This window comes from Cyprinus carpio, chromosome A16, assembly GCF_018340385.1.
Source record: "Cyprinus carpio isolate SPL01 chromosome A16, ASM1834038v1, whole genome shotgun sequence".
Classification (NCBI taxonomy): domain Eukaryota; kingdom Metazoa; phylum Chordata; class Actinopteri; order Cypriniformes; family Cyprinidae; genus Cyprinus; species Cyprinus carpio.
Genome location: NC_056587.1, coordinates 12578642 through 12589333, shown reverse-complemented (window position 1 = coordinate 12589333; position 10692 = coordinate 12578642). Strand labels below are relative to the sequence as shown.

At 40.1% G+C, this 10692-nt stretch overlaps 1 protein-coding gene across 1 annotated transcript; it reads left to right on the top strand.

The window, feature by feature from the left end:
• The first annotated feature begins 1203 nt into the window (after positions 1-1203).
• LOC109105616 (transcriptional repressor scratch 1-like) lies at positions 1204-6199 on the top strand. Its single transcript, XM_019118883.2, has 2 exons — positions 1204-2143; positions 2990-6199. The coding sequence occupies exons 1-2, from the start codon at positions 2029-2031 to the stop codon at positions 3712-3714; spliced, it is 840 nt and encodes a 279-aa protein (XP_018974428.1). The 5' UTR covers positions 1204-2028; the 3' UTR covers positions 3715-6199.
• Positions 6200-10692: the final 4493 nt, after the last annotated feature.

Here is a 10692-nt window from a genome sequence, read left to right as displayed (position 1 = left end):
GCTCTGGCATGCTGGATATTAGCTTCTGGGCCAAATCCTGACTGATGGATCGTTAGAAGTCGCTCTTGCTGGACGTTTTGATACCATTCTTTATTCGTGGCAGTGTTTTTGGGCAGAATTATGAGAGAGCCCACTCCCTGGTTGAAAAGCAACCCCACACATGGATGTCTCAGGATGCTTCACTGTTGGCACGTCACAGGACTCATGGTAGCATTCGCCTTTTCTTCTCCGAACAATCGATTTTCCAGATGTCCCAAACAGTCAGAAGGGAGCTTCAGAGAAAATAACTTTGCACCAGTCTTCTGCTGTACAATCCTTGTACTTCCTACAGAATTTCAGTCTGTCCTTGACGTTTTTCTTGGAGAGAAGTGGCTTCTTTGCTGCCCTTAACACCAGGCCGTTGTCCAAAAGTCTTGGCCTCACTGTGTGTGCAGATGCTGTCACACCAACCTGCTGCCATTCCTGAGCAAGCTCTGCACTGCTGGTGACATGATTCCGTAGCTGACTCCTCAGGAGGAGACGGTCCTGGCACTTGCTGGACACTCTGGGATATCCTGAAGACTTCTTCAATGCAGTCAAACCTTTCTCCTTGAAGTTCTTGATGATCCAGTAAATGGTTCTTTCAGGTGCAATATTATTTGTAGCAATTTCCTTGCATGTGAGGCCCTTTTGATGCAAAGCGATGTTGGCTGCACATGTTTCTTTGGAGGTAACTATTGCTAACAAGAACACAATGATTGGAAGGGCTTCTTGCCTCAATCAGTCTGCTCTTACAGTCTAATTAGTATGATAGTTATTTCACCTGACTAGTACTCATTCACACTTTCACATGTGCTGCTGATATGATTAGTCAATTAATGTTAGCTGGTCATTTTGTGTCAGGATCAAAAAACTGAAATTTGTTGTTGACCGATTTTTGTGAAAAGTTAATTTTTTGGCCAGTGAAGCTTTTAGATATTATTTATGTTGAATTTGTTTTTTTTTGAAAGTTTTCTAGAAACAATGTGAATGAACACCACAGCTTAAGCAGCAAACTTTGTAAAACACAAAATTTATGTCACTGCCAAAACTTTTGGCCACGACTGTATATACTGTACAGGCTAGAGGAAGATTTCTGTTACTCTAAATGGGTGAAAAAGCAACCTGAAGGTTTTTTTTTTTTTTTTTTTTTGGCATGTGTATGAATGTCCAATGTATTTTGTGCAAGCTTTCAGAGTAGAGGTGCTGAAATCGACCAGGGGAAAGAGGAACAGGCCAAGTTTGAGGTGTCACTGCTTTTTTCATATAGACTTGCTTTTAGAGAATAAAAAGAAAAGAAGGACTGTAAAATGTTTTTATTCTTACACACACACGCAATTTATCAAAACATGTGATTTACTTGAAATGTGCATTTTTGGATGAGACTCATTAGATTGTCGTAACTAGACTTTTCACAACAATAAATTATTATTCCGCAGAAAACATGGCGGGAGCCGTGAACGTAGAAAAAATGAGACTGAGAGACGAATAACAGCATCAATAAATCATTCTCGTCCAATGTTGTTCCCGGGAGATTTCTGATGGATGAAATTAAGCACTTCCATCTCCATCTCCCACCTGATCGCGCGCGTATAAATCCCAGCAGCTGATCAGCAGAGCTCAGACATCAAACCGACCCCGCGCGAGCAGAGACGGCAGCGGACACCTCTCTCTCCCCGCTTTAACGTTAACAACAGCTTTTCCGGAAACGTGCTCGCATTTAAAGCTGCCCATTTTTGGAGTGCTTCCATTTGGGTCTGAGTGCACTCTACACGCGGGCTCCTGGAGGCGGATCTGCTACTCCCGCTGCTGCCATCGCGTGCGCTGTCCAGTGCTGAAGTTGCATTTCGTCTGTGCGGAACGGCTCGTGCACAGCTGAAGCTCCGGAGCTTCCGCGTCTTTCCTCTCGCTCAGGTGTTTGACTTTCAGCCTTGCTGGACCAACTCTTGTATTTTGCTGTGGATAAAGCGAGGACGTGCTGGAAGAGGCTTTCCGCTCTGCGCTTTAAACATGCCAAGGTCTTTTTTGGTGAAAAAGGTGAAGCTAGATGATTTCTCATCCACTGAACTTGAGAGCGCGTACGGCAGGTCCAGGACCGATCTTAGCTTTCGGATACACGACAAAGGTAAATGCAAAGGAATGCTTATGGGCTTTTTTCGGTTTATTTAGCACTCTTTAACCTAATTCAAGAAGAGTTTTAGATGCAGCCATAATCAAACACATCTGAAATAGCTAAACATGGTTTTGGTGTTCCTTTATGAATGAAACTCTGCAGGAAGGAAAGTAGAAATCCAGTAGCAGGACTGAGCAACCCTGTAGCTTTGTTTGTGATTTATCTGAAACCATAATGGGAATGCAAACATAATTAGTGGGATTCCATCACTGAAAAGGCATGGTAACATTTGCATGCAAGCCATATGAATATCTGCTGCTGGTAACAATGCTTAACTTCTCAGCAACTTGGAGCCGAGTCACTTCCAGATGAGTTTAGGTGTTCATTTATTCTGCGAATCAAAGAAACGCTTAGGGCAGCTGCACACAGCACACTGTGCTTATGGTGGTGTCTTTACAAGGAGGGTAATTAATCTTCCACTGTAAAAAAAAAAAAAAAAAGTGCTATCAGTGCTCATACTGTAAGTCCATAGTAAATGTGGCATCCTTCACAGCACCACGGCTTTGTCCTGAAATAACTCTGGAATAATACGAAGTCAAGCTGACACATATTCTATTTTAAATGTCCTGTAGTGAGTGGTCATTAAGTCTAATTATATTCAAAGAGAAATGCTGAATTTGTTAAACACATAATGAATTTCAAAGAGCACTGGCACAGTCTGGTCGCCGGTCGCCTTTGCCAAGGTGGAGATAAATTGAGTGGAAAAGTAGCCATCGCATCGCTGAACCTGATTGTCCTCACCCAATTCCCTTGTGAATATGAATAATTGAATAAAAGATCTTGTTCTCTCCACGCTAGGCTACATCAGTGACTACATCTCACCAGCTGTTTATGATGGAGAAATTGACGGTGGCACAAAAGTACCTTCTCCAGGACCGATTTACGACAGCAACCACAGTGACTATGGGGCACCTGACTCGGACCAGCCCGACAGCCCACAGTCAGAGATCACGTCTGGGTACATCAATGGCGACAACGCAGTGAGCGAAGGTTACACTGTTGATGCGTTCTTCATCACAGATGGCAGGTCCCGTCGGAAAGTGCTTGGTGGATCGCGGGCCCTCCAGCGGCACACATGCAACGAATGTGGCAAAACCTATGCGACGTCTTCCAACCTGAGTAGGCACAAACAGACACACCGGAGCCTGGACAGCAAGATGGCCAAAAAGTGCCCGACGTGTGACAAAGTCTACGTGTCCATGCCAGCCCTGGCCATGCACCTGCTTACCCATGACCTCAAGCACAAGTGTGACATATGTGGGAAAGCGTTCAGCAGACCTTGGCTACTGCAGGGCCACATGCGCTCTCACACGGGCGAGAAGCCCTTTGGATGTGCACACTGTGGAAAAGCATTTGCTGACCGTTCCAACCTGCGGGCGCACATGCAGACCCACTCCACATTTAAGCATTACAAATGCAAGCGATGCAACAAAACTTTTGCGCTCAAGTCCTACCTGAACAAGCACTACGAGTCAGCGTGCTTTAAAGGCACGTTCTCACCGCTCGCGTCCATTGAGGCATGACTTCCGGTCTGTAAGCGCTCACTCCCCCTTCAAATGTTAGGATGATTACGCTATCTTACCCAGTTGTCTCACAATCAAAATGAAATCCAATAATAGCACAATTTTATCTGTTTTTTTTTCTCGCAAAGTTGACCTTAAAGGAATATGGAACCTTCGCATGCACTTCAGCACCCATGTCCTCAAATAACGTTCAGACAGTTCACCTTGGCACTGCACAGCACTTGACTATGACTTGCGTCGAATGAAGGTTTGAGTGACACCATGTTCCTCATTAAAATAAAACTCTTTTGTATTGTCAGTGGATATTATCATACTGCTGCAAGTGGCCCAAACGTATTCACAATCGAGGTAAACCGGTATTATTTATTTATTATTTTTTTTAATGTATATTTATTTTTTGTTTGTCAGATTTTATTACTTCATCTAGGATGTATGATTGTCTATGATGCACCGAAAGTGTGATTTTCATGTATTTATTTATTTATTTTAATGGTTCATTTGGCCTTTTTCTTACTCTATAATTTTGCCTTTTGGGTTATGCCAGTCTTATTAACATGCCAAAGCATTTAGATCCATGGTAATAATTTAAAATTGTTTTTGGTTTGTTTGATTTTTTTTGTATACCTACTTAATGCATGCAAAAAGAAAAGAAAAGAAATCTATGCCAATACCACAAAGCTTATCATTTTGCCAAAATGTAGAGATAGTACCAGGGGGCAATATTTCTAGGGGTTCTCATAAGAATATAAAAAGCAATAATCATAATGCATGGTATTTTTGAAAGTAATAAAGTATTACCTATAGCAGTTTTTTTTAAATCAGGTACATTTTGATCCAATACTCTTAATAAACATTTAAAAATACCACATCAGGGAAAATGCCAATGTAGAGTTTAGTGAGACTAAATCCATAAGTCTAACCCATCTTTCTTTGCTCTCTGCTTATGCACTGCCTGCCTCAAATTTAAATGTAGATTTAGGATGTAGGCCCCAAGTGCTGTAACTCCACTCTAAGCAATTCAGAACCATTCTCTGGAAGTGTGGAACATGTAATGGCTTTTCTGAGGTTAACTCGAAGGGACACACAAGGACAAGAAAAGGGCTGGAGTGATGGGAAGGTGTACCATCTGCATAGCCGTTCTGTAATGCACTCACACTGCATTTCCAGCTCAGATCAGATACTTCATTTTCTCTGGTTTGGGTGTCCCTGAGGTTGTAAGCACCTCATTGTAAAAAAAATCCTTAAAAAGTAGCACAAAAACCCTAGATTCAGGTAGATGGTACCTAGCTCAATCTTCCTTTTTTATACCTCGAAAGAGGAATAACAGCTCAGTTTGTGAGATGATCTTCATGTAGATACTCGTTTGAAGAGAAAAAACCTTTTTACTGTAGATGAATCCACTAAACCTGTTCAAGAAACAAACAAAAAATGTCCTGCGACTTTTTGAGCCAATGTTCAAATGATGTAAGCACAAGACACAAGGCATTTTAAGCACTTCATAATAAAGGCAAAGTAAACAAACCAAGTCTATTGCTCATTTGTCCCTGATTATTGCCGTTCCTCTGTGAAATTAGTCTATTAAAGAGGCCAATTAATCTTGGTGAATGAAAATCAATGCACACACACTGACGATGCAACACAGGCCAAGAAATGGGACGGGTGAAAACCTGCTATGGTTATTTACGGTTCAATATATCCACTCGGGCAGTAGCAATTGGTTGTTTTTAATGTAGCACCAAAAGCTGATATAATGAAAATAATGGAGTGGAGATAATGAAAGTCCAGAGGGAATAATTTCTACAGGTGCTGTGTTTCCTTCAGGGTGACATTCTCACCACACAATCTTTGTTGGATAAGAAAAACATGCACTTTTGTTAACTCAAATCAACAGGTTTCATGGTAAAGCTGCATGATGCTTTTCCATCCTTACTTGTACCAATCAGTGTACACTGCATAAATGTTAGCAATCCACATTATTGGGTGTTTGTTTTGCCGCTTAAAGTGAGGGGTGCATTATACTTGAGTTTTGTTGACTGTGCATGCAAGATAAATTGCCTTTGTGTTAGGATGCAATACACTTCACAAACACTACGAAGTGCAGCTTTTACTGCAGTACAATCTGTATCTGCTCAGTTCTCGTTCAGCGAGGCGCACCAAACTCTCCCACTCAGGTTCATCTAACTTGTACAAACGAGGCCACCAGTGTCATCAATTTGCTGGGAATCATTATCCGAGCATTCTGAGCGTCTGCGTTCCAGTCTCGGGAGCTCTGGGTAATTGTGCTAGCAGGATGGGATCAGTAGGAGCCATTATTTAACCAGAGACAGCTGTGCGAGGGGCCGCACACGTTGATCTGTTTGCTGTTTCGTCCCTGTCTCTATGCTTTAGAATCACAGCATCCCTTGAGCGATTCCTGTGTTTTGTGTACTCTCCAAGTACTCCAGGGTCCTCGGCTCTCTGACAAACCCCATAACACTCTCTCAAGTCGAGCAGGCTCACTTTTACAACACAGACTAAGCTTGATCTCAGAATAAACATTTTTAGAAGTGATTATTGGATTGGGTTTAGTCAAAGAAACTGATTATTAGTGACATTGCTGTTTTTCATTCTGGAAAGCCAGAATCAATATCCATGAGGTTACAATCAGCAATGGCTGAAATTGTGCTTGTGTCAACTGATGGATTAGATCAGAAGCTACTGAAGCAAGCCTTGTACTCAAAAACACATAGATGGGTCAGAGAACAGTATTCATTAAGAGTTTGTTGTTTGTTGATGTACTGCTACTAATAGCTGGCCAGTACCTGTACATACCAACACTCTCATAAAAAAACATCACTGTAATGGCTTTTATCTTGCACCAGCAAAACACCTCTTGTATTGTATTTTAAGTTGTTGTTTTTTTTCTCTAAAATGTTCAAACTGTTTTCTTTTTCTAAATGTCAAAAGCTGCATTATAGTCCACTGTATTCCTCTGATAAAGGCTACAGTATTAACCTCCTGAAGCCACAAGTTTTAATGGAGGAGTATAAGTTTTGATATTCCCTGATAATGTTCCCCTCCGCTATTGCACTTAAAAATTTAAATATTCAAATTGTGTTACCTTAAGAAACATTATGACATTTAACAATGTCAGTTGCCGTTAGCACTTGTGTGTCTTGTAATGGACTGTGATATGCAAGATTGAAGATCTCTTTAGAATGCGATTTTAGAGCTGTAAAATGTTTTCCTCATGCATATTTTGCAAGGAGTTCAGACTGATTCTGCATGTCCAAGCTACTTGGTTTGAAAGTGACTATGAGCTGTGCTTTATGCAATAGAAAGTGGACATGTTTTGCCCATGAAATTTTGCAGATGTGACCCACACTTACTTGTTTCACAAAAACCCAACATGCATATTCTGTAAAACAGGTTGCATTGCTTCCGAATCAGGTCTTATGTATATGCTTTGTTAAATATAGGGATGTTTTAGTCAAAATTCCTTCAAAGGAGCTGCAAAAGATAAGCATAACTGATGTCATATACAGACTGATATCTAAAAGTTTTTTTGGTAACACTTTAGATTAGGGAAAACGTTTTACTATTAGCTAGTTGCTTGTTAGCATGCATATTACTAGCATAGTGGCTGTTTATAAAAAGTACATATTAATGCATGACCATATTCTAGATCCCTTAACCCTACCCAATACCTTAACTACTACAACAACTACCTTAATTACTATCAATGAGCAACAAATAAGGTGTTTATTCAGGGAAAAGAGCTGATTATCTTAAATGTCCACACATATCTCTGACAGTTCATACTGTTGTTAATATTTTGTCCAACAAGTGGATGCAATGAGACCTGTTTTCCTTTTTGTTCATTTATTTTTGTAATGTTGTATGCTGCTTTTTCTTAGTGGAAGCTTTAAGATAATACACTGGTTTGATTATGAAATAATTTAAACTCACAACAGTATTTCATCCAAGATTTTACTTATAAGTGGGTTAATGTTTAGTCAAATGATCATTATTACAAAATAAACCCCAACGAAGAGCGATATTTCTTACGTTGTGTAGTGGATAGTGTTAAGGGCTTAAAAATATCTGTATAGTAGTACAATTGAAATAATACATGTAGGCTATAATATAGAAACAATCAAAAACCTTGGTTAAACACACTTCAGTATTTTACACCACGTACAATACCCCAAATTTGCAGAGATTTTGATGTTTTTGAGTTGAGAATTTCACGTTTTATGGAGTAGAATGAAACTCCATGCAGTGATGTACCCCTTATGAAACCGAAAGCTCCTTTAAAGCAAGGTACTATAGAAGACATATGTATCCTCCACAGTATATATTTATAGTGCCTCAGCTGTCTGTCACATCCTCTCTTTCTCAGATATGTTTCCCTGTCCAGCGATTTCCATTCTGTTTTTATCTAAGCAGTTTGTGTCTTTATAGTCATTTTAATAACATACTAATCCATATGTGCACTTTCTTTTCAAACAGTGCAACTATGACACCTGTAAAATAAAGCATACTGTTCCTTCTGATGCTCTCATCATGTAGAGAGGGTTTGCTTCCCTAGCATTGTGTAGATGTCCATACTGGTGTAGGTGTAGGTCTTGAAAAGCAATGTCTGCAGGCAACTTTGCTCAGACACACTTCAGTAGCTACAAGTAGCAGCCGGGTGCAGAGAGAGAGAAAGAGAGAGAGAGAGCGAGAGAGGGTTTTTTTATAGCTGTTGCACAGCCACTTGAAAGAGTGTTACTTCTGATGAGAATAGACATTGTGAAAGGCATCGTCTTTATGCTGTGTTTGCATGTAGTATATACTTAAAAACATATTTTTAAAATATTTAAACATATATTAAATTGATTAATTTCCCGTGGATAACAAAAAATGTTATAAAATAGCACACCTTAGGCTGAAACAGCTGGAATTCACATTAGCATAAGGTTAAATGCTTAACCTTTAGGTTTTGTCGTAGTTAACGCTGAATTCCTCCCCGAAGAGGTTATTAAACACAAATAGTATCAATTTTAGAAAGATTTAACTATCCTTATTTACATACAAGTATGTGACTTATCTGGCAGACAGTGAAATATTCAAATAATTCATGAGGCCTTTCAGTCATTCATAATGAGGTCTGTGTATCTATGAGGTGTCTATTTTGAGAGCGGGAAGAGTTCTTGTTGCATGCTCTTGCTCTGTTGCATGGCAAATGTTCCCAGGCAGAGAATAGCACTTTCAGGACTCTAGGAAGAGGAAGGGTGGGATGGAGAGAGAAATGGTGGGAGGGGTGGAGAAAGAAAGAGAGGGAGAGAAAGAGAGAGAGAGAAAATGAGGGAGGAGGGAGGGAAGCTGACCCAGTTTGGATGACATGCAGCTGAGAAAGCGTGTTCTAGCCTGAACAGTCAGTACATTTTTAATAGCTCCTTTTGAATATCTGTATGAGAGGAACGGTTCAGTTCCTTAATTGTGCCTGACCGAGTCTTCTGCCCATTAGTGTGTATAGGCCAAGTGCTTGTGTGCAATCGTTGTCTAATGTTAGGCTTGAAGGAGCATTTCTGAAGAGCCATGATGATCTGATTATTGCAGCTTTGTGGTCTGTTCTTGTCATATGTGCCTGTTGCAGTAATGTAAGCTGGTAACATAAGCACTTAAAAGTGAAGTTTTAAGTAATTTATAACTATCGTTTTAACTATTCCAAATAGATATGTTGCATTTGAGTATTAAGCATGAGCACTTGGTTTGCGTAACTGAGTGTTTTCAGCGATGAACTTATGCTAAACAGGCCAGGCATGTGCTTTTGTTTCGACCTTTTATTTAACATGGCTGAGGAATTAACACATTGTACATATTCAGCAGGCAAGAAGGCGGAGCAATGCCCCACAACAGTCTTTGATGTGCGTGAGTCAGTGGTTGCGAGAGGCAGAGATGCTGCATTAGCGTGGCTTTAGAATAACTAAGACCTATTTATTCTCCTCCACTACAGGAACGTGCGTCTCCTCTCACTGCAGGTCCATTTTTACACTGACTCTCACTGTTTTAAATAGAGCACATTCCAGCGTATGGGACTGAGAGCATTGTGAAGTGCTGTGACTGTGTGTGCCATGTCCACTTGGGTTAATCGTACAGGTTTGAGGGCTTAAAGGGATACTCCACCCCAGAATGAAAATCTTGTCATTAATCATGACGTTCCAAACCCGTAAAAGCTATGTTCATCTTTGGAACACAATTTAAGATATTTTGGATGAAAACCGGGAGGCTTGTGACTGTCCCATTGACTGCCAAGTAAATTACACTGTCAAGGTCCAGAAAAGTATGAAAGGCATCGTCAGAATAGTCCATCTGCCATCAGTGGCTCAACCATAATGTTATGAAGTGACGAGAATACTTTTTGTATGCAAAGAAAACAATAACAACTTTATTCAACAATTTGTTTCCTCTGTATCCCTCCGGATCACCATAGCGCTATTTTGGAGAATATCCGCTGAACGCAAACTGCACTATTCTGTCAGCTACGCAACAAGGATACGTTTTCTATATGTATTTATTTTTTGATTTGAACTAAAACAGCATTTCCGTGCAGCGCGGCTGACACAGAAGAGCATATGCTGCTTGCGTTCAGCAGATATTCTCCAAAATGTTGCTACGGTGATGCGGAGAGACACAGAGGAGACAAATTGTTTTCTTCTTTTGTTGTGGATTAACCCTTTATATATACATGTTTAGACACTGTTTGACCAGAATTCCATTTCAAATTAAAATTATTCAAATAAAATGACCTGAACACTTGTTGAATTTAGTTAGGAGATGAATATAAACTGAGTTTAACCCACTGAGAAAATACAACTTTTCTCAAAAAATCCAACAGCACTTTTAGTGCACACCTACATTTGTTTGATGTCAGAGTTTGGTTCATTTTGATAATATGAACACTTTTTGTCTGAACTCAGGCGCATACACGCAAACTGTACCTGTAACTGACAT